The sequence below is a fragment of the Geotrypetes seraphini genome, chromosome 2, assembly GCF_902459505.1.
Source record: "Geotrypetes seraphini chromosome 2, aGeoSer1.1, whole genome shotgun sequence".
Lineage (NCBI taxonomy): Eukaryota > Metazoa > Chordata > Amphibia > Gymnophiona > Dermophiidae > Geotrypetes > Geotrypetes seraphini.
In genome coordinates, this window is record NC_047085.1 from 454,163,804 (window position 1) to 454,188,230 (window position 24,427).

The 24,427-nt window shown below is 45.8% G+C and overlaps 1 protein-coding gene across 1 annotated transcript; it reads right to left on the reverse strand.

The window, feature by feature from the left end:
• Nucleotides 1-318: 318 nt before the first annotated feature.
• On the reverse strand, nucleotides 319-3,170 carry FZD8 (frizzled class receptor 8). The gene has a single exon (XM_033931528.1). It carries the CDS (start codon nucleotides 2,854-2,856, stop codon nucleotides 973-975), a length of 1,884 nt encoding a protein of 627 aa, XP_033787419.1. The 5' UTR covers nucleotides 2,857-3,170; the 3' UTR covers nucleotides 319-972.
• Between the last annotated feature and the right edge of the window lie 21,257 nt (nucleotides 3,171-24,427).

Sequence of the window (24,427 nt, forward strand, 5' to 3'; positions counted from 1 at the left end):
AGATCCGATTAAGACAATTGTTTCTTAAATGATTTACTTTTGGACTGAATAATTTCATGCTCTGCTGAAGAAAAGAATTATAAACATTTAAAATTGGCTAAAGAACTTGTATCCCAAGTCCAAGAAATCTGACACAGGAAAATTAGCCAAGTTTCAAAGCTGGATTTTTAACTCCTGTATTTGGGACTGGGGTGGGGAGGCCTTTGAATGAATCTGTTACATATTTAAGAAAATGCTATCTTTCTATTCTCCTGGCAAACAAAAGTCTATAATATATTTTAAAAATACCTGGGGGGGGAGAATGAAAAAAACCCCATCTTATCAAAAAGTTATTTTATTGACAAAATAGAATACTCAAATATTTGCTCTTACGGGTAGTCTCTAAACTTTTTACAAAAAATTAATTTACAGAACTGTATAGCTTTTGATATATACATATATTACATGATTAACAAATAATTATATAAATACATCCTTTAACATAAGAAACCCGTATTTATTTAGGGCATACTTAGGTCATTGTTTAAGGCATTTTTTGTGCGTGCCTGGTTAGCCAAGATGTCCCAGGATCCCATTACTGTGATCCCAGGGATCTGTTAAAAAAACGTTCTCAAGTTAGAAAAAAAAAAAAAAATTGAAAGCAGATCCCAAATCCTGCCAGCACGGCATCTCTCGGGGAGGACAGTCCAGGCTCCTGCTTGGCAGTGTGAAAACAATGCAGAGTCCCTCTGCCACCAAATTAACGCCTTTGCTCAATGCTCCTGTGCATACAAATGCGAGGGGGGTGAAAGATCTGGGAGCCCTTAGTACCAGGTACATTGTTCTAAGCAGTCATTCAAGTCCCAGCTAATGGATACCATTAAGAGTTCATTATCATGCTAATAGCAATGAAAAAAAAAAACAGGGGGGGGGGGAGGCGGAAGAATGGAAAAACAGACTCCAACCCAACACCGGTCCACAGCTCGCCTCCCCTCAAACCTGCGAGAGGGGAATCTGCTTGGGGTAAGTCACCGAGCTGCCCGTGCTGGACCTCCAGGTCAGGCCGGTGCTGACGTCGCTGTAGAGGGATCCTCCGGCGCCGCCCCCTCCGCCCCCGCCCCCCGCCGCGCCGCCGCCAGTCTTGCTGCCCCAGCAGCAGCGCGTGCAGAAGGCGCGCCACGACTCGAGCGTCTTCCCCGACCAGATCCAGACGCCCGACGTGATGCCCACGAGCAGGCAGACGAAGTACTTGAGCATGAAGACGGCGTAGTGGGGGCGGCGCGCGGCCGCCTGGCACGGGCAGTTGTGCGCCGCCTCCCAGCCGGGCCGGTTGTGCTGCTCGTAGAAGAAGCAGGCGACGAGGGCGGCGGCGGGCACGGTGTAGAGCACGGTGAAGACGCCGATGCGGATCATGAGCTTCTCCAGCTTGTCGGCCTTGGCGGCGGCGCCCTGCTGGCGCCGGATGACGCTGCGGATGCGGAAGAGCGAGACGAAGCCGGCGAGCAGGAACATGGCGCCCAGCGCCAGGTAGAGCACGAGCGGCGCCAGCACGAAGCCGCGCAGGTTGTCCAGGTTCTGGTTGCCCACGTAGCAGATGCCCGCCACCGGGTCGCCGTCCACCGAGCTCAGCGCCAGCACGGCGATCGACTTCACGCTGGGCACCAGCCAGGCGGCCAGGTGGAAGTACTGCGCGTAGCCGGCGATGGCCTCGTTGCCCCACTTGAGGCCGGCGGCCAGGAACCAGGTGAGCGACAGGATGACCCACCAGAGCGAGCTGGCCATGCCGAAGAAGTAGACGAGCAGGAAGACGAGCGTGCACAGCGCCGGCCCGGTGGTCTCGTAGTGCACGTGCTCGGGCTCGTGGGGCGGCGGCGGCGGCTGCAGGGGCGGCGGCTGCGGAGGAGGAGCTGGCGGCGGCGGCGGCGGCTCTCCCGCGCCGCCCCCGCTGCACGCCACCTGCTCGTGGCCGGCCACCAGCCGCACCAGGTAGCCGGCCGAGACGAAGAGGTAGCAGGCGGAGAGGAAGATGATGGGCCGCTCCGGGTACTTGAAGCGCTCCATGTCGATCAGGAAGGTGGCCACGGTGGCGAGCGTGGAGATGAAGCACAGCACCGACCAGAGCCCGATCCAGAAGGCCATGAAGGCTCGCTCGTCGGCCGTGAAGTAGGGGTTGTGGCAGGGCATGGCGCAGTTGGCGATCTGTCCCGTGCGCACCCGGTTGTAGAGCGGGTGCCGCTCGCTCGACACCGCCACCATGGGCGCCCGGCACTGGCAGCCCGGCTCGCAGGGCGCGGGCGGCGACCTGGCCTTGCCGCCCCGCGCCGGGGGCTGCTCCGGCGCTCGAGAGCCCCCGCCGCCCCTGCCCTTTCCGTGCGGCCCCGAGGGCTTGGGCGGCTGCGGGTGCCTGGGCGCCGCCGTGGTCAGGTCGGTGCGGTTGTCGTCCATGCACAGCGTGTCCGGGTGGCCCTGCTCGGGCAGCCGGTCGCAGCGCATGCGGTCGGGCCAGGCGAAGCCGTACTGGCGCATGAGGGGCGCGCAGCCCGCCCGGGCCCGCTCGCACACGCTGCGGCAGGGCGGCAGCGGCTTTTTGTAGTCCTCCAGGCAGATCGGCGTGTACATGCTGCAGAGGAAGAACTTCAGGTCGGGCGAGCACTGGATCTCCACCAGCGGCCAGAACTGGTGCACTTCCAGGCCGGCCTCGTCCTGCGTGTCGTGGTTGAACTGGTTGGGCATGTAGGTGTGGTTGTAGCCGATGCCCTTGCACAGGGGCACCGTGATCTCCTGGCACGAGATCTCCTTGGCCGTGGCGCAGCCGGAGCGGGGCAGCAGCGCCAGCGCCAGGGTCAGGTACGCTTCCAACAGGTGGCCGCGATCCATGCCGGCAGGTGGAGGCGGTTCGCTCTCTCGCCTCTCCCGGCCCCGACCGTGCTTCTCTTTACAGCTCCTCCCGACCCGCGATCATCGCCCTGGCTTCGGGGAGGGTGACGACGGCAGCGGCCAGTCCGGCTCCGGTCAGGCAGGCCACTCCGACAGGCAGCGGGTGATGGGATAATCAGAGTCTCTCCACTCCCCCGATGGACTAGTCCTGCGAATGCAAAAGCCCAACTCGGAAAGTAAATCCTGCAAGACGTTTGCACGGCTTAAGTACAGATCGGGGCGGCTTGCTTTTTTTTTTTTTTTTGCCAGCTGTAACCGACTCCAGCCACTTTAACCACTAGCACCACTCTCCCGATCACTACTCTCTCCGGCCCCGCCGATTATGAATAGTTATAGCGGGAGCGCTGCGTCCCCGCCTCCCGCCCAATCCGCGAGTCTCCCGGGGTCGAGGGGGCGGGGCCGCAGCCTCCAGCCTGCCAAGCTCTAAAGGTGGATCGTGCCGACTTGCCCTTTTTTCGCTTGTGGATTTTTCTCTCTTTTGCAATTGTTATTCACGCATGATCGAGCGCTTTGTGCCTAGGATGTAGTTTGTTATCCCAGGTTCTCATAATGAAGTTGATGTATTTTGTAAGAAGAGTGAGAAAAAAAAAAATTGAACGCAATAAAAACGGATGGCTAATTAGAGGTCCTTTTTTTAATGCTACTTGATGAAGGCGCTTCCTTCTAACTGAATAAATTTGTTCTTTTTTATTAACTAATGTGTGTTTCAGAAAAAAAAAGTAGCGTTTTGTACTAATTAGCTGAAAATAAATTTCAGCTGTAAAAGAATTTGTACTGGTTCTCTTTCCATGATTTGTCATGACTATTAGATGAATCTTAAAATGTCCTGCAGCCTTTAGATTTAGTAGAGTTTTTATTAGTGATGCAAAGAACTTTTCCTTGATTGTTCTGCTTCCTTCTGAGCCATTCAGACATATAACAAACATATAACATCATAAATTACATCCAATAAACATAAGCATTCTCTCATACTAATTCTGATATGGCTAAGAGAATAGGGAAGAAGAAATTTGAGCCTATAACACTGCTGTTCCAAATTAGGAATTATTCCAATATATCTATGACCATTTGAGACAACAAAAATCCTCTCTCTATATGAGTGCAGTAGGCCAATATCGACTCGTTAAGACTCGAGCACCAGTCGATGGCACCTAAGAACAAACCAATATGGCCCATGAAGCTCACTACAGTTTGCTTTGATACTCTTTATGTGGATCCAAGCGTTTGTTCCTAAAATCCACGTCACCTGCCAACTAGTCACTGCAACACTATTTTTAACATGGGACAAAAAAATCTGGGAAGGAGGTCTTTAGCATTAAATGTGATTTGCTAAATTATATGTTAAATGTGGCTTGCTTGTGAAGGTGATTCTAAATATATAGGTAAGTAATAAATCTTTTTTATGTATTTTATTTAAAATATTTATCATCCACCTAAAACTTAGGCAGCTTATAATAAAACATTTATAATCAGTTGGGGGGGGGGGAGGGGAGAGTGTGACATAGTGGTTAAAGCCACAGCCTCAGCACCCTGAGGTTGTAGGTTCAAACCCATGCTGCTCCTTATATCACTCAATTCCCCCATTGTCTCAGGTACATTAGATAGATTGTGAGCCCACAGAGGCAGACAGGAAAACATACTTGAGTACTTAAATAAATTCAGGTAAACCATTCTGAGCTCCTCTGGGAGAACAGTATAGAATATTGAATAAACAAATGAACATTAAACAAATACCACATCATTTATATCACACATAAGCTGTAGTAATAATACAGAAAGCTCACCAAGTTCATTGTTCTTTTCAATTAAATGCCTGGCCAAAAAAAAAAAAATCAATTTTTACCAATTTTTTATAGTGTTCATTAAAGGGCAATCATGAATTCTATTGAATGACTTCATCATCCAGAAGAGTATACCTACAGTCTTTAATGCCAAGGGAATGCCTGCTGAAAGCAATGATCTGCTTTTCTCCTAAAGAATAGTTGTAAAAATGAACTGACTGGCTAAACCATCAAAAGCTTTATGTAGATTGAAAAGTACTGAATAGCAAATATTGTGGCCCCTTTTATCAAGCTATGCTAGAGGTTTTCAGTGCAAGCAGGCGCGTTAAATGCTCCAACCCTCAAAGAATTCCTATGAGCATCAGAGCACTTACCTCGCTGGTCTACGCTAAAAATCTCTAGCGCAGCCTTATAAAAGGGGGGATTGATTGGTAAAGGGACTGAACTTTAGAACAGTGGCATACCTAGTATATTTAACACCCCTTCCTCTGTATAAAAAATATTAGTAATCCACGAGTCACACAACAAAGGTGCAATTAGTAAAAGGAAGCATCTTAAACACTGCAGTGCGCATTAGAATAATATAATAATCATAGCTTTATTTTTAAACTGCAATACCTCGCAGTTCAATGCAGTTCACAATAAAAGAAAACAGTGCATAAGATCATACATAGTAAGATTAACAATTCTGATTATACAAATTTAGCAAAGGATCTTCTAAAAGCCTGATAAGAAAAAGGTCAAGATCAAACCACCGAAACTTTTTTATTCCATTTCCCTGCTTGAAAAGATAGTCCTATGAAGAAATCTTTTTTATATATGACCTTTTAGGGCCTGTTTTATTTACAAAGCCGTGTAAGCAGCTGCCACGCAGCAACAGCCCCAAAGCCCTTTAAATCTCTATGAGCATCGGCATGATTACTGCAACAGCAGCCGCTACCGTGGTTTTGTAAAAGGAGCCCTAAATATGTAGACAAAAGTTAAACTGAACCGCCAAGAAGCCAGACTGCATACAGTGCAACACCACAGAAACTGTGTGAAATATAAAGATAGCAGATGTAAATTTTAAAAAAACCAAATAACAATCATAACTTAAATAGAAATAACAAATCGAAACAAAATAAACAGAAATAACAAACTAACAAATAGGAAAAAAACAAAATTAATGGACAATAATAAAATACCATTTTATTGTACTAATACATTTTTCAGTTATCTTTCAGATGCTGGAACCTCTTTCCTCAGCATAATGCTGTTGTATCCTATCCTGACCTGAGGGTTTTAGTCTCTGAAAGTTAGTAAAAATATTAAAATTAGACCAGTAAAAAGATGATCTTTTTTCGTTTAGCCCCAATCGGATGCAGCATTTGTCTCCTTCTCCCCCTCCCCCCTCTTTCTCTATCTTCCCCTCCTCGAAAACCTGCCTTTTATTGTGAGCAGTGGTAGCATTTACAACTCGCTGCTTTTGCTCGCATAGACCTTCCTGTCTGCTGGTTCCATCTGCTTCTACAAGGGCAGGACCTGGCAGATGCCGGCAGAGCAGCAAATTGTGAATGCTGCTGGCCCTGGGAGCACCTGGGGCAGACCCACCCATTTTTGTATGCCACTGCTTTGGAATCTTCTCCCAAACACTATTAGAAACATTAAGAATTATATGTCTTTCTGGCATAGTGTAAAGGTCTGGCTTTTTAAGAAACACTTGACAATTTCTTACTAAATTCATCACATGCTATTCTATAATTAGGAAAAATTGTATGCTGTGCATGTATTGATTAGTAAGGGATAATGTACTTTGTTATAGCTAAAAGATTTGTCTTTTCAATTGTTTTTATTAGTTTCATTTTATTGCAATGTAGTTTTGGAATCTTACTGGTTTGAATGTGTTGATTCTCTGTAATCCACTCACAACTGCTGGCTAAGGCAGAACATAAATTTGTTAAATTAAAACTTGTTCTCCATTTTAAATATGCGCTGAGAAGTCCAGGTCTTGGTGTGCACTTGCATTTTGTTTCTACTCTATCTTTCCTAATAAGCTTTGTGCAGATGTTAGCCCGTGTCCTATTAAGCCTACAGTTTTCTACCTGTTAGAAACTGAAGGACCAAAAAATGCTTTCCTTTTTTATTGTGCCAAGATTTTAATTACCTCTATAGTGACAATCCAATTGATAAAATAAATGGCCAAAATGCAGACTTCCTAATCTTTCAAGTAGAGAATAAAAAGGGGACAAATGTATCCCTATCCCCTCGGGATCTATCTCCATTCCTGTCGCCGCCAGTTCTGTCCCATCCCTGTAACTTCTGTCCTCATCTGTACAAGCCTTGAACACTTACGATTTTAAAGTGTTTGAGGCTTGTGCAGATGAGGACAGAGTTTGCAGGATGGGACAGGGACGGGATGGAGATAGATCCCGTGGGGACAGGGACAAATTTGTTCCCATGTCATTCTCTAGTTCGATATATCAGGGGAAGGGGAGCTACATTGGTCATGGGGAGATTATTAATGCAGGAACAAGCAGGGTCTGGAAACTGAAAATATCAGTGCAGTAGGTTTGCAAGAAAACTTTTGCCTCATGGATGCTTTGGGGATATATTCCTCATCCTCAGGGTCCTAACAGCTCCTGTAGGTTGACTGCAGGCAGTTCCATGTTGCAAAAATATCTCACTGTGTGGGTGTTCTCATTTATATAAAATGCTTGAATTGGACCACTAATGCACACTAATCAAAACAAAGCTTTCCTGTCTAGCATTCTGGTTTTTTAAAAAAAATAATATTAATACCAGTGATTGGTTAATTTCATGTGGTTAAAAATGCCAGGGCATTTTAAACCATGATCTGTGAAGCTTAGGACATTATTATAGCTGCCACTTGGTGAATGTGGTTAAACTTGGTGTGCTTTACTTAAATCAGAGGGAAAAGGCCACTTGTATATTCAAAGCACTGTCCACACTGACTAGTCCTTAACCATGAGGCTTGTGTGCCATGATAGCCGTACATAGAAAGTTGATGTTCTAATTTCCTCTCTTAAACTCTATTGACAGCTATTCATACCTCCCCTTCAGAAAAAAGCTCAAAACTCTACTTTTTAACGGACCAAATCCCTAACGCTCCCCTCTTCCGCCGTAACGTTACCCCCTCTCCACCTTAGAAAACTGATGAAACCCCTCCTTTGCAACAGACCTATCCCTTAGCCCCCCCTTCCCCCATCTAAACCCTCCTCTCCCCTCTCCCCCCCCTTACTTTCCCACCCCCCTTCCAAGTTGGTTGCCCCCCCCTTTTTCCATCTAATATGCTCTTATCTAATTTCCTCTCTTAAACTCTATTGTATCCTACTGCAGCACACACTGTATGTATCCCGTATTTAGCCCTTCCCCCTCCTAAACCGTTTATGTAAACGAGTATGTCCCCACGATTGCCTTGTTATGTTCTTCTTTTTTCGAATCGCACTGTATGTAATTCATCTATCTGTTGTGAACCGCCTTGAACTCCCTGGGTATGGCGGTATACAAAATAAAATATTATTATTATTATTAATAAGTCCTGGGCCTCATTTACAAAGAACATGAGAAGTGCTGTACTGGAACAGATGGAAGGTCCATTGAGCCCAGCATCTATTTCCTGCAGTGGCCGATTCAGGTCACAAATACCCAGCAGGCTCCCAGGATGTAGATCCATTTCCAGGGATATGTGGTAGCTTTCCTAAGTCTACCTGGCTGCTTATTTTTTTATGGTCTGTTCTTCCAGGACCTTGTCTTAACTCATTTTTTAAACATAGAATTCCTATGAGCATTGGAACATTTACCTCACCAGCCCATGCTAAAAACCTCTAGCGCCATTTAGTAAAACCCAGCATTAATGTTTATTAAAGCATTATACGAGGGGCCACTGAAAAGTTCATCCCAACCAAGAAGAGAATGATGTGGAGCCGTGAAACCTACAAGTTTTTCCACACTTTTTCTTGACACAAAAATCTAGCCCTATATCTGGTGCCCAAAATTGTACATATGCAAGCTAATAGAGTGATGTTAACAATCGATTATTGCAGTTGGCATGAATTTGATTGTGTGTGCATATAATCCTTTCTATAGTACTACTAGAATGGGTCTCAAAAGTCCCTCATTGAGGGCTGCATTCCAGTCGGGTTTTCAGGATTTCCCCAATGAATATGCATGAGATCTGTGTGCATGCACTGCTTTCAATGCATATTCATTGGGGAAATCCTGAAAACCCGACTGGATTCCGGCCCTCAAGGAGGGACTTTGAGATCCCTGTATGCAGCACTGTACACACATGTAGGTACCTGTCCCTAGTGGTCGCACAATCTAAAGTTTTTTATGGGGGGAGGAGTTTAAAGTGACTTGGCTAAGGCAGTAACATAGTAAGGAGGTGTGGGGTGACACCCTTCCTCCTCCTCCTCCTCCTCTCTGTCCTCCCTCGCTCTTGTTACATTCCCTTTGCCTTACCCGCATTTTTCTACTTCCCCAGCGCGAGGTTACTGTCAGTGTCTGCATCGACGTTCTCTCTGACGTCACTTCTGGGACCTGCGCCTAGGAGGTGACATCAAAGAGTGAGCTGTTCACGCCAGAGAAGTAAAAAAGGTACGGAGAAAGGGGAAGGGGATGTGCACGTGGCAAGGGGGGGGGAGGCAGGGGAGGGGCTCACCCTTACTACGCCACTGGCCTAAGGTCACAGGAGCTGTAGTGGGAGTTAAACTGAGTACACCATGATCTCGGCTCACTGCACCAACCATTAGGCTCCTCGTGCGTACTGCGCTCTAATCCTGCATGCCTAAATCCCATAGCATGCAACTCAAAAGAGGGCATGGTGGGGACATTCCAAACATTTGTACAAGGAGTTCTAGACTATCACCATTCCCACACCCAAATGTCAAGAGTTGGGTGCTGGCATTTATACCAGATTTCAGCTGGTGCAAATATACCCGTGCCCAAATTTAGTCATGGGAATGGCATCTACGCCCTATTCTATAAAGAGCCTGGTGCCATTTATTGGATTCAGACCGTAGTGTGTAAATGCAAGGTGGCATCGGGCATGGGTGAGGCTGGTACTTGTGCGTAATTATGCATGCCCTTGCAGCGTTAAGGCACCTATAGTTACTCCAGATCTATGGCGCTGATAGGCTTACGCAGCGCTGTACAACAACATATATAAGAGATGGTCCCTTCTCAATGGAGCTTACAATCTAAGGGGTCCTTTTACTAAGGTGTTCTAACCGATTCAGTGCGCTCTAAAGATTAGCACGTGCTAAATGCTAAGGCGCCCACAGAATATAATGGGCGCTTTAGCATTCAGTGTGCCCTAAATCGGTTAGCGCGCCTTAGTAAAAGGACCCCTAAATTATTTATTTAAAAATTTATATATTGGCTACAACTAGGCGGTTTACAGTGTATGAGCATAAAAACTTGGCAATAAATATCACAATGCAAAATCTTAAAAACAACTCTTAAAATAACCACTGTGCCACTGAAAACCTTGGACATTTTGCAAAAATGCTGTAACAAACTTTGACAGTGCAATACAATTAATTGAACATAAACACTGCATAAAACACACTTAAATACACAATACATAAAAATTGTATTTTCAATATATATATATATTTTTTTAATTAACAGACAAGAGAACAAGGGGCTTAGGGAGTTTCTCAGGGTACTTAGGGTGAGGGGGTTATGAGTTAAATACATTCTCGAAGAGGTGGACTTTGGATTTGAATTGTTCCAGGGATGGCGTTTGACCTACTGGCTCAGGCAGGCATAAGGTGCAGCAAGAGAGAGCGGGCGCAGTCTGGAGTTGGCAGTAGGAAAGAAGGGCACAGATAAAAGAAATTTGCTTGCCTGATGGAGGAGTGCAAGGAGAGACGAGAGGAGAGAGATTGAGGAGCTAGAGTGAATTCACTTGTTGAACTGTATGCATAAGTGGATAGTAGACTTGGGGGTGGGTCAGTAGAGTCGGCAGACCTGATGGGCTATGGCCCTTATCTGCCGTCATCTTCTATGTTTTTATAGATGGGGAGTCAGTGAAGTGAAGAGAGGGGTGATGTGGGCATAGTGACTGGTATGACTGTGGGTGTTTAAGGCATCTGATGTCAGATTATACAGCATACTAGTATTCCATTGTGGAATCTGGGAGCCCAGATGCCCTTTTAGAATAGGCTCGCACTGTGCAGCAGTGGAGTGCCTATAAGGGGATGCCCACTTATAAAAGTACTCCTTTTGGCCCAAATTCTATATATGGCACATGCAAATCAGTGTGCATAGCTGATTTGTGCATGCACCTTGATTATTTAATAAGCCAATCAGTACTGATAATTGGTAATTAACATCTAATAAGTGATGCTAATTGGCAGTAAGTAGAATTTATGTGCACCGCTTGGTCAGCACCTTCTATAAAGTGGTGCATGTCACTTCCAGTGCATGAATTTCAAAAGGGGTCGTGGCCAGGGGAGGAGCATGAGTGGATTGTGGGCATTCCTAAAACATAGGTGCACAATTACAGAATATGGCCTGATCCACGCACGAGTTAGGCACAGGTTTTCATTGACCTAAGTGATGTGCATGGCCACTAAGCACAATTATATATATGGCATACAAAATCATACTAAGCTCCATTCTGATCGGTGCCAATTTTTTTTAGGTTCCATATATAGAATTTGGGGATTTGTGTACACTGCAGATTTACTCAGGGGGGGGGGGAGGGGGAGGTTGCAGGATTACACATTCAGGCCCATCTGTTCCTACAGTATATCATGTTTGTGCTACAAGTGGGGTTTTTTAAAAAAATTATTGACATTTCAAAAGTAGAATTGTTAAGGCAAGAAACAGGCACTGTGGAAATGTAAAAGAATACTGAGACCTTTCTAGGCAGGAATGGCCATAAGTGCACCAGACAGACATTTTGTGTAATAATTTGGGTTACTTCACTATAATTGATGGCTTGGTTTAAAGACCACAAAAATATCCTTCTTCTTTGGCCATTTCCTTTGTACATTTATTTTTGAGTTATTTTGATCCCTTTTTTGCCAACTATTCTGTCTCCCTCTGTCTGAGCTATTGAAGACTGTCATAGCAAAGACAGCCTTCCTACTTTCTCTGGCTCTTATTACTGAAACCATTGCAATACATTAAAAAAGCTGCAGTGCTACTTAAAGGCTTGAAGAATTTTCAGTTAGTTCTTAAATCCAGTCATTTAGATGCCCTCCGCCCTGTCCCCTCTTTGTTCTGAGTTTCCACTCCCAGGGGAGATATTGGTGTTGAAAGATTGTGGAAACCACCTCTCTTTAACCTTACTCCCCATTAAGAAAATAGGTGAAACAAGGTGCTGTTGCGCTGACCCTCAAAGTCATGTGGGGGCTTGGAAAAAAAGGAACGGATCTCAGAAATGTGCACCGAGAGAGATGATTTTCTTTGCTATCAAAACTAAAGTAGATAAGAGACAGTATTAGAGCAGAAAAGAAAGATGATCTAGAGACAAGACCACGGAAAGATGCACAGAACCAAGAAGCAAAATGCTACATTTTAAAGCCTAGCCACAATGCTACGTGGCTCAGCTAGTTGACTGCTCCCGTTGCAGCAGGCAGTAATTCATATAATAATATTTGGAGTTTTAGCCATCTTTCCAAATAATGCTCGTGGGAGTTAACTCGCGTTAGTCTGCTTCTGCTATTTTGACTGAATGCATGAACTGAGGATGATGGCTGCAGATTCCAAAGCATCCCCAAATGGAAACTTTCCCTTTCTCTCTGCCAGCTATAGAGGCAGGGCCAGATTAGCACTGTGCTGGGTCCTAGGCAAACATACATTTGTGGCTCTCGCCTTGGACTCCTATATACTGCTTTTCCTCCCCCCCCCTTCTCCCAGGGCCCTTTTCACTGTTTACATGACCTCCTCTCCACCCATACATTCACCCGAAGTGCCTTGGGTCTGATGCAAACTACAGTAGGATAGTAGCAGGCAGAGAGAGAGAGAGAATTAGTTCATGGGCTCTGTCTTGCACAGAAATCAGGAATAAGAAAGGCCATTCTGCAGCCTATGAGCAGGCACTGAACTAGTCCTTGTTTTCACATACAACCTGCTGCCATATTCAGGACTGCTCCCTGTAGTTTCATTAGGCTACTTTGGAGAGATGAATTAGTGCGGGAGAGAGGGGGGGGTGCCTGAATGAAAGAGCAGGTCTGTGCGAGGGGAGGGGGAGAGGTAGTCAGCCAGTGAGGACAGATGTGGATTCAAGGGGCCTAAGAAGGGACTGGAGCCTTATAGCTGAGAAGAGAGGAGTGGGGCATGTCTTCTGCTACAACTGCAGAGGCTGGGAGATTACTGACTATTGTATTGCCAGTTTAGAAGGCTCTGCCAGCTGCTGGCATCCCTTAATTAAAACAGCTGGCTGGCCATCCTGCCTTAGCCCAAGGCTTTCACATCTGCCAAACCTTAATCATTCTCAGGGGCGGATGCAGAAAGCCACTGCAAGCAGAAGCGTACAGTTATCACACAATGCAGAACGTAATTCACCACAGCAGCGTGCGTATATTAAAAGGCGTGGCCAATAGGTATTCCTGCGTAATACACACAAGTAAATGGGATTTTAATGTGTGCCCAGAGTAAAAAATTAACCAGTGTAGAAGGGGGTGGTCAAGATGATTTAATGTCAGTTTTAGGAATATACTACCATTTTTTTTTTCTTTGTTTCTGAACTCAGAGCTAGTACCTGGATCTGAAGTTACAGCTGTGCAGAGGCAACAGCAGCTTCGGTGTACACATTTCTGAGGAAAAAAAGTATTGGCACACATCTGCATATGTTCTGTGCATAAACATTGGGTTTATAAAAATTTATGTGCAAGAAATGTTTGTGAGGCTACTATTTATGCACATAACTCGGATGCAGATGCGTGCTGGCTCTTTTTGTTTTCTTGGGACTTGCAAATATGCCAGCCTTACTGCAGAACTTTTGTGCACACGTGTCCCCCCAAGCTTCCCCCAATTAGCTCCCACGTGCTGCGTGCTATGAATAGGGAAGGGGTAAAGCGCGGACTTGACAGACCTGACGGACCTCGCGGATCTAAACCCCCCACGTCCTTAAAAATCTGAGGTCCGTGCCGCTTGTAGTTAAGTTTCTGGCTCTGACAGACCTCGGTGACAATTTAGCGCTGACGGATCCGTCTCAGCATAGGGAGGGAAAAGTATTAGGATCCGTCAGCGCTACAATGTCATCGAGGTCTGTCAGAGCCGATTTACTGGGGCTGCAGGAAACCAGTTTAAAGGATTCGTTTTAGAGCCGCTCCAGCACTAGTCTCTGGCTCCGACAGACCTCGGTGACATTTTAGCGCTGACGGATCCTAATACTTTTCCCTCCCTATGCTGAGACGGATCCGTCAGCGCTAAATTGTCACCGAGGTCTGTCAGAGCCAGAAACTAACTACAAACGGCATGGACCTCAGATTTTTAAGGGCGTGCGGGTTTAGATCCGCGAGGTCCGTCAGGTCCTTGAGGTCCGCGTTTTACCTCTTCCCCTTTGAATATGCATCTCAGCTTACTGCATCCCTACGGAATATTTTCTCGCCAATTGTGCACGCAGTAGAAGCTGCGCACAATCAGTTCATGGCTCTATAGTGTTTTTCTGCCTTGACCCTCAGGCAGGATAAACAGCAGGTCTATGGGCCCCCTTGTAACTGAATGCCAGCTTTGTACCTTCTTTTTCCAATACATTAATCCTGCCTTGCTAGATCAGAGTTGTAGCCATGTTACAAGGTTCAGAGTTAACCAGCTAAAGGCAGCTATCACAGACCTGAAGCCCTCATGTGCTCTCGATTTGATATATCAGAGCATTTGAGCTCGTTGGGCTGCCTGGGGTTGGAGGGGGGCAGACAGAGGCCAGCCTTACTGTACCTCCACTTTTTATGAGCACACATCATGCTTTTATTCTCACTTTTTACCACATTACAAGAAGAGATTCATGGAGCTCCTGGTGGGCCTACACCTGTGACCTTACCAAATCATGGCTTTCTCTAAAATACAGTACACAAGAACAGAAGAGTTGGCATACTGAGACAGACTGAAAGTAGATCAAGCCCATTATCCTGTTTCCAACAATGGCTAATTCAAGTCACAAGTTCCTGGCAAGATACCAACAGAGTAAAGCAGATTTTAGACTGCTTATCCTAGAAAGTGGATTTTTCCCAAGCCCTGTTTAATGGCTTATGGACTTTTCTTTTAGGAAATGACCAAACCTTTTAAAACTCTGCTAAGCTAACTGCTTTCACGTGAAAAAGCATGGGCCAGGTAGCTACGTAGCTACGGTAGTGAGTGTTAATCTCACAGGGATTCAGCTTTGGGACTTAGGCCCATGGCCTACAATCACTGCTATAATCCCTTGGGTCACTGTAGTGCCGGTATATTTAACAATTTCAAAATGACGGATGATATCCAAAAAAACTTCACATGCAAATGAGGTTCATGTAGGTCCATGGAAATCCCATCTGATCAGTCATTGGAGAAAGTGACTGACACATGCGCAGAATAGTCCATGGAAAGAGGCATAAATGTGCATATGCACCAGGAAATGCTACGTCGTAGGCATGCATGTGTAAATCATAGGCGCGCCGATGCTATTGGATAGAAAGGAGGGGAGGGGCAGAGAACTACCAGAAAGCTATGCAATTGGCAGATTTCTACAAATGCGCATAAAACGCACCTGTAATACACGTGCTTGAGATGCGGTTTAACAAATACGTGCTTTTTCATTTGCTAGTTTGAGATTTCTTTTCCATTTGTAATAAAAGTTGTATCTGAAAAATAGGATAAATTTACTGAGAAATATGATGTGATATCTGCCAGGTTTTGAAGTGTTTAAAAACAAACAAACAAATTTTCATGACATGCAGACTGTACTGTTTGATAAATTCATTTCCTAAATAGAAGTTATATTAATAATAATTCTATTCTGACTACTCTTAGGAAATTGTTGTACTCTTGCTATTTGTATTTTGTACTTCGCTGATTATCCAGCTCTCTTCGGTGTAAACCGCCCAGAAATCGTCTGATTGTGTTGGTATAGAAGAATAAAGTTATGTCATGTTATCAGCCCCAGCCTGAGAGGTCTTTTTGTGAAGGGCTACGCTGCGCTCAATTGTCTTGCGCTCAATTGTCTTGCGCTGAGTTGTCGTTGCGCTGAATTGTCTTGCGCGCAATTGTCTTAGCGCTTATTTGTCTGCGTGCGATTGTCTTGCGCGTTTTTGACCTGTCACCGGGCTACACAGCCAGCCTTTCAAGCCCCAGACACACATACCCCAGATGTGCTTTTACCCGGCACCCCGAGACCAGCTAGTCAATTCTGGGGCATTAAAAGTCGGCGCTTCAGTTTGTGCATCACCAGACGATGTCAGAGCATTGCCAGGGGTGCTCGTTTTAATATTCATGACCTTGTATTACATTTGCATAGCAGAGTCAGAGACTGCTACAAAGAACAGAAAAGACCATTGGTAGGTAAAATACTTCCGATGCTAACCTGGTTAGAACTGGTTGAGCGTTGATCGTTAAATGCGCGGTAGGTTTAGAACATCGGGGCCACAGTACTGTCCTGATTAGATGACTGGAGAGATGGGATTTGATGAAAACTACTGGCATAATTGGTAGCCAGTGAATGGAGGTCATAAAAATAACCAGACCAGACTGATGGTCCTTCTAGCCCAGTATTCTGTTTCTCAGACTGATGATCCATCTTGCCTCACAGAATCCCAAAGAGCAGCAATATACCATGCTACCGATTCCACAGATAAATATTGGGATAACACAAGGGACTTTCAGGAGTTTTCCCTTTTTTCCACCCTAATATCTGGATGATATTTCCATATGATCTGGTGTGCCTGCAAGTCTCTGAGTGACCTTTTTAAGTCCTCAACAAATGCTCTTTGTAATTGGGTAATAATAGGCATAATTACCTGTGTTATAAATTTACTTTTCCCTTTCTTTCATTTGGAAGGCTGTATTTAGTTAAGCTGCTGAAACTATGCTTCTTGTGGCATGTCTGTTCCTCTGACAGATATTTGTGTGTGTGTATTTGGATAATCAGTGCTATATAAACAGAAAGATAGAGCCCGAGAGCTTCTCTCGATGGTCGACCTTAACAAGGGGCTGGATGGCCTGAATTGGTCGCCCATGGAGGGAGGCTCGGTAGGGGAGAGGGGAATAGAAGTTAAGGGCGGTGGGAAGCGCAAGAGCAACTTGGCTTCCCACTGATTAGCCGGAAGTTTAATTGGGGAGGAAGGAAAAGCAAGGCATCATGGGTGGAGAGCTTAAGAACTGGTGCCTCCGAGGTGCAGAGCTCTTCCCTGCTCCTCAGAGGGAGCTTTCCCTCCCCCCCAGGTAGGGGATTGATGTTGCGAGGTGGGGTGCTTGGGGCTGTTGTAGTGTTGGTAATCCTGAGCTACAAGGTTTTCGGCTCATCAGAAGATGAGCGGTTATTTGGAAGCGAGCTCAGGTGAACCGTTACGCATTAGGTCAGGTGACCCTAAAAGGGGTCATGGAGGTCCATTTTTACCCCCAGGTTCAGCAGGCCTGAGTTGCCATTGGGAAGTGAGCTGAGGTGGAGGAATATTCTTTGAGGCAGGCGACCCTGAACGGGGGCATGGAGGTCCTTGCCCACCCCCTAGGCTCTTGCTGAGATGGCGGGGTCAGGGGACTACAGTTCTGTATTTGCCAATTGCACTATGCTTTGTAGCTCGGGAGATGAAACAATTGTTGATTTGTTTCCCAATAAACAAAGCTGCGACCTTGGTTTTTTACCATCAATAATGTGTCTGTGGTCTGTTAATTGTGATTGGTAATGATAGGGGCTAAGAAGCCTTGGTTGGTCAAGGAGAGAGGGGCATTGGTAATTAGGTGCATGAAGAATGAAGAAGTGGGGGTGGGGTGCACAACTAGGCCATTCCAGATCCCTATGTTATGATCAATATCCTTTGAAGGAATGCATGAAGATGAATACTAAGCAAACGATGTAAAGCAGGAAGTCCAACCTGCGGCCTAAGGGCCGCATGCAGCCTCGTGAAGTATTTTGTGCGGCCCTGGTCGAGGGCCATGCAGTGTTTTCCTCTGCTGCCCCCTGGTGTTTACCGTCTTGCCAGCTCCCTCCTCTGTCTTGCTGCAGTGGGTTTTTTGTTTTTGTTTTTTCAGCCAATGCGGCCCAGGTTGAACACCCCTGATCTAAAGAATGAAGCAGGAAGACTTGTAATACAAGGTACGAGCAAATGCTATTTTCAGGGAAGTGCACGTGCAGTGAGGGTCTGCAGCTAAAGCAAGGCAAGCCTTCAATAGCTGGCTACTGAAATCTGGCGGCGAATCAGCGGAAAGCCGTGCACAGTCGTTTTATCTCCATATTTTGTCTATGCAGTGCACGGCCTGGGAAATGCTGAAACGTGGCCAGAAGAAAGGCAGGCCTGCGCCTTCTAGACGCGCCCTATAAAGAGGGTGTTATTTTTATGGGGCCTGTCTAAATCCAATTACAAGCTACAGTAATTGCTTCTTGGCACTAAAGTTTTGGATGTTTAGGCCTGAAATGAAAGTGTGCTTCTTTTAAGAGCAACAGTGTTACAGAAGTTGGGGGGAGGGGGGGCCTTGACAAAGGGGATCAGGGGGTGCCATCTGCTTCCATTCACCCACAGGAGATTGCCTGCACGTTGGCCCCGATTCCTAAGGGTCACATGCAGAGATGCTCTGTTGGCAGCTCCAGCGCTCCTGGCATTGTATTTGACAGGGGGGACCTGATCCGCCTCCAATAATCCACCCCACCAATTTTCCAAACCACCTTAAATCAGAACAGTGAAAGGCCGAGGGGGCTGGCAGTTTGGCAGGTTAATTTACGCTTGTTAGGACGTCCCGGGGGGTTGTCTTAAACCCAAGAATGGAGTGTTTATTTTTTAATTGATGTGCTGATGTTTCATTTAGCGCTTGTATTGAGCTCACGCTGAGGATGTAATTAATGTAATCTCACGAACAAGCATTTTACCGAGCCGGGAGGGCGTTTGTGGCTGCTTTACCGAGACGGGGGTTTGTGGCTGCTTCTGCTGCAAAATTTTGCGATTTGTCAGCTCGGGAGCCTTGAAAGAGCAGGGCAGGGAAAGAAAAAGTTGGACGGTAGCTCTGGGTTGAGCATTTCCTAATCTCTAACGTTGCTTTTCTGGTTTTTAGAGTAGAAAAGGCAAAAGAAATGCTGGATTATTCCTGCGCCCAGGCTGAATTGCGCGAGACTTGTGTATCTTGTGGGAGAGACCTCGTGCTAGAACTGCTACCTCAGCACTCTGAGGTTGTGGAATCGAATCCCGCCACCGGCTCCTTTTGTGACTCAGCGCAACTCCTCCATGACCCCAGGTGCTAAAGCAATATACAAGCTTCGTTCCCTTTTCCCCTAGATGGTAACGGTGCACTCCTTGCAGGAAGCTCCAACTTCCTTCTTGTGCCCTTGCAGAAAACTGCAGTGAGCAGAAGTGTGCACTGACTGGAAGGTGCTCACACAGGTTATTAGGCGCACCCCCCCTCCAAAAAAAAATAAAAACAAGACCAAAAACAATGGGCTAGATTCACAAAGCAAACCAATCGGTTTGCGACCCCTTAGTGACCCAATTTCCCTCTGGCCCGATTCACAAACCTCTCCTTCGATCCGCTTCAAATCCATGCATACAAATGAGGGGAAACGCATGCAAAGTAGGCAGGGATGCAATTCACCTAACAAATTTGGGACACCGATTGGGCTGGCTGATTAAGAATAGAAGTGACTGCTGGGGTCCATTCGCACACGTCTCTGCCGACTCTCCTGCTTCATTGCTGTCCAGTACTCTGCCCCGATCTTCCACTGACGCCCTGCACTCTTCAGTCTTGGGGGTTTTTTTTTAAGCCTGCCCAGTCCTGATCTTCCAGTCTTGCTTTCTCCCCCATATGTCCTCTGCTCCGAGCCCTGGATCTCTGCCGCCTTCCCTGCAGTGTGAGCCCGCGGGTTTAAAGCAGGTTTGCACGCTGCGGTGCAGCCCCACTTTAAACCTGCGGGTTCGCGCTGCAGGGAAGGTGGCAGAGAGCAGAAGAGTCCAGGCGGCAAGAGCAGGGCTTGGCTGGAAGGGGAGAGCAGGAGAGTCAGCGCACTTAAAAAAAAAACCCCAGCAATAAAAAAAACCCCGGACACAAAACGCAGCAGATGGTTTGCGCATGTGTCAGTATCGCACAATCGCGATCCGTGCGGTCGGAGGGGGGGCATTCCTCCGATCGCAACTAATTTGAATTTCTTCGTGTTGTGAATTCGTCAGGCCTGCTGTAATCGGCCACGGATCGCTCCCGGAAAAAAGGTTAGTGGATCTAGCCCAATGTTCCCTCTAAGCTGCACAACTTTTAGCAGGAGGCTGCACAACCGGTAGGGTCGGGACTAACACCTGCTCCCTCACCACTCTCCCACCTTCTGCCACTGTTGCTGTTGCTATTGCCTTCCCGAAGCAGCAGCAGTATCAGCAAACTGAAAGACAGGCTGCGGGACTTTCCTAAGTATACCCATGGCTGCCGGCCTGCCCTCTCTAACATTACTTCTTCCTCTGCGACAGAGCCAGCACCCGTGGATATGTATGGGAAGGCCTCGCAGCTGGTTTGTTTCTCTTTACTGCCGCTGCTGCTTAGGGAAAGAAGCAGCAGCGGTGGGGATACTTGGGGGCAGATGCTGGTGGAAATAGGGTGGGAGGAGAGAGAGAGGGGGTAGAAGCTGATGGAAATGGTTTGGGGTGGAGGAAAGAGAGGGGCAGATTTTGTATAGAAGTGGGAAGAAAGATTCTAGATAGAAGAGGGGAGAGAGGTCAGATGTTGGGGGTGGGATACAGAAAGGAGGAAAATGATGGACAGGAAAGTGAAAGGGAAGATGCTGGATGGAAGGTGGAGGGAGTAAGGGGACAGAAGTTGTATGGAAAGGGAGAGTTACAAAGAGGAGGGAAATATTGATGGAAGGAGTGGTGTGAGGGGAAATGCGAGATGGAAAGGGGAGAGGGGATAAGTTGTATAGAAGAAGAAAGACCTAAACCTGGATGGAAGAGGGGGGAGACAGGAGAGAGATGATGAAAGGGGAGAGAAGGGGCAGAGTGTATGGAAGGGAGAAGAGACGGGGAAATACTGATGGAAGGGGAGAGAGTGTGGAGATGCTGGATGGAAAGGGGTGAGGGGGAACATGCTGTATAGAGGGGGACAGGTGCTGAATGAGAGGGGCGAGAAATGGGCACATATCTAAGGGGAGAGGAATGGGCAGATATTTGGGGAGAGGGAGACAAAAAGGAAGATATAATGATGGAAGGGGAAAGAAATGGCGTATAATACCGTCAGAAAATCTTTGCTCACATAGGCCCAGATTTTCAAAAGTTTATTACCATCGCTAAACTGTTTTCCGACGGCTTAGCCTACACGCATTTAGTGGTGGATTATCAAAACAGCTTATCTCTGCATTTAGCGAGGTTTCTAGCAGTCTCCGACACTGACATGCAAATGGGATCTTCGACATTACAATGAGCACCCCAGTGAACTTTTTAAAATCCTTTGCTCAAGAAGAAAGGTTTTTGCTCACACGAACTCAGGTCCTTAGAGGGAACATTGTCCCTAGATTTTCAAAAGGTCAACTAAACTTGGACACAGATTCCAGACTGGCATCCCAAATTATGGGTTCCGATGATTTAATTATTGAAACAAGCAGTTAATTGGCACTACTGATTTAAGTGCCGACCTGGCTTTGTGCTAATCTATAACAGTGGGCGCCTGGATCATGCAGAACTCAAAAAGGGCCGTGGCCATGGGAGAGGTACGGGTGGGCCAGGGGCGTTCACAAATGACATGTGCAGCATTACAGAGTAGCGGGGATCCATGCGCAATTTGCGTCCCAAGATTTACACCAGGTTTCAGCTGGCATAAGTCCTCATGCCCAAAGCTTAGCACCAAATTCGGGGCTCAATGCTATTGTAGGGTGGGCTCATCCCAAACAGCAGAGGCATAGTAAGGGGGAGCGGGTAATGCAGTCTTCCTAAGGGCGTGGCAGCACTCCTCCTCCCCACCCCCCTCCACTCGCTTGCCCACCCACTCACTCCCCGCTCCTCCCCTTGCCGCGTGTGCCCCTTGCCATCCCCCTTACCTTTTTGGCACTCTCTCTGACATCACCCCTGCCTAGAAAGTGACGTCAAAGGGAGCAGACACTGACGGGCAGCATGCTGCTCACGTTGGAGAAGTTTAAAAGGTACGGGTAAGGGAGTGCACACATGGTGTTAGTGGGGGGGGGCAGGGAAGAGGGTGGGGAATGGATGCCACTCACCCTTACTATGCCACTGCCAAAGAGCCCTTTATTTGGCACTGAATGCAACATTTTATCGATGCCGCATTTTCAGTGCTATTTATAGAATCTGGCCCAAAGTGATGTCACTTCCAGGACCTGCGCCTAGGAAGTGATGTCAAAGGGCGAGTGGAAGCCAACGTGGACATGCCGTTCATGCCGGAGAAATTAAAAAGGTATGGGAAAAGGGAGGGGGGGAGGGGCGTGTGCATGGCTGGGGGAGGGGCACCACCACCGCAGGCGGCGCTCACCCTTACTATGCCACTGATGGGGCCTATGCAGATCAGCCCTTCAGCCTTGCACCAATGTCTATTGTACAAAAGATCTGCTCCACCCTGATGTCAAAACCTGGCTACGCTTATGGCACACAGTATATTAAGTATTTATTTATTTTTAAAATTTCTATACCGTTTAAAACGCAGCAGTTTATATGATTTAGATACATAATATTATAAAAACATAATAAAACAGACCCACAAACAATCATAGTTTCATAGTTTTTTAAATTTTGATTAAATGCTTATCCAAAGGTACAAAGCGTTGTACATAATATAGGAGACAAACATTTTAAATAATTAGACATACACCAACTAATCATACATACTTGTGGCCAGAGAACATTGGGAGAAAAGGGAAGAATTACAATTTCTTAGAAAGAATACATAAAAGGAAAATACAATAGGAAAGGGGGGAAAGTTAAGTAGTGTGGAAGTATGTACTTGTGTAAAAAAATTCAGTTACAGGCATCTTTAAAGAGAAAGCATTTTAGGCTGCTTTTAAATTTCTGCAAGTTTTGTTCAGCTTAAAGTGTAGAGGGAGAGAATTCCAAATTAAAGGGGCAGTGACTGAGAAAATGAGAGTACGACGAGTACGGATTGTCTTTAGGGATGGGACGTTAAGGGAATGCTGTGAGGGTGATCTTAAAATTCTGGGAGGGTCATAAGGGATCAGCAGTCTATCTATGAAATCATATCTACAAACTGATACCATGGCTTATATAATGAAAATCTTGAACAGTTCATCAACTATGCCAGGGAAGAGAATTATTAGCTAGAAAAAGGCATCTACAAATAATTGCGTCTTGAGTAGTTTTCTAAACAAGCCCTTTTCACGACAATTTCGTATTTGGCCCAAAAGGGAGTTCCATATTTTTACTCCTGCACAACAAAAAGTCATTTTACCAGTCTCCACAAGCCTCGGGTTAACATCCCCCTAATTCCTTTTGTGTTTACCTTAAATGTTTCTTATTTTTATTTTATCAATTGTATTTCTTACCCCCTTTACCAATCGTGTCTATTGCATGCCTGTCTATAATTACCTAATACGTCAGTCATGTTGATCTTAAAAGTTTGTATTAAATGTTTTATTTACTTTTTTCTGTAAAGTTATTTTTATTCTGTACAACGCTTTGAAGAAACGAAAAAGCGTTTAATCAAAAATTGAATAAACTATAAACTATAAACTATCCGTCTTCAGTAGAGCTAAATTCTCAGAACGTAATGATCTATTTGGTGTGCAACTAAGCATATTATTTTTAAGCAATTCTGGTATGATTCCATACAAGAATTGATGGCAAATCAGTACTGCTTTATATTGTATTCTGAAGGCAACTGGTAACCAATGCAGTTGTTGGAGATAGGGCGAAATGTGATCATATTTCGACAATCCCATTATCAATCTTGCTGCTGCTGCTGCGTTTTGTATAACCTGCAATGCCCTGCACCTTGCTTTTGTTATTCCAAGGTACAGGGCATTGCAGTAATCAAGTCTTGACAAGTCCTTAGCCTGGACTACAGTACAGAAATGATATGGCGATAGCTTTGGTTTTTAGTTGGTGTAATAAATGCATTTGTGCAAAACATATTTGTACGGTCTCAGTTATTTGCATTGTAAGGCCAGAATCAAGCCTTGCACCTAAAATGGTCATAAACTCATGTACTGGAAGAACATCGTCAATTACTTTCACTTCTTTAGGCCACTGATGATCAGACTTTCCTACAAGCATTATTTCGGTTTTATCCATGTTTAATTTCAAACCTTGTTCTCCCATCCACTCCTCAATTTTACACATATTTACTCAATGATTTTTCAAAATTAATATCCCATCCGTCTACTGGGAAAAGGAAAATATCATCTGCAGATATTCACTATTCAACTCCTAAAGATTCAAATAATTGGCCTATGGCAGCCATATAGATGTCATAAAGTGCCGAACCCTGTGGTACTCCAATCCTAGCTGAATATTCTCCTGATATCTTACATCCATTTCTCACAGTACCACTAGACATTACACTGCAATACACAGAAGTAAACAGGGCATTTTAAAGCACACACAACACAAGACATTTACCACCAGGGTCAGGCCTGTTGGAAGGTTTAGTTGAGAGGATTT

Bases quoted from the DNA above. Each gene is read 5' to 3' on its own strand.
- FZD8 (XM_033931528.1), bottom strand. From the start codon at position 2,856: ATGGATCGCGGCCACCTGTTGGAAGCGTACCTGACCCTGGCGCTGGCG.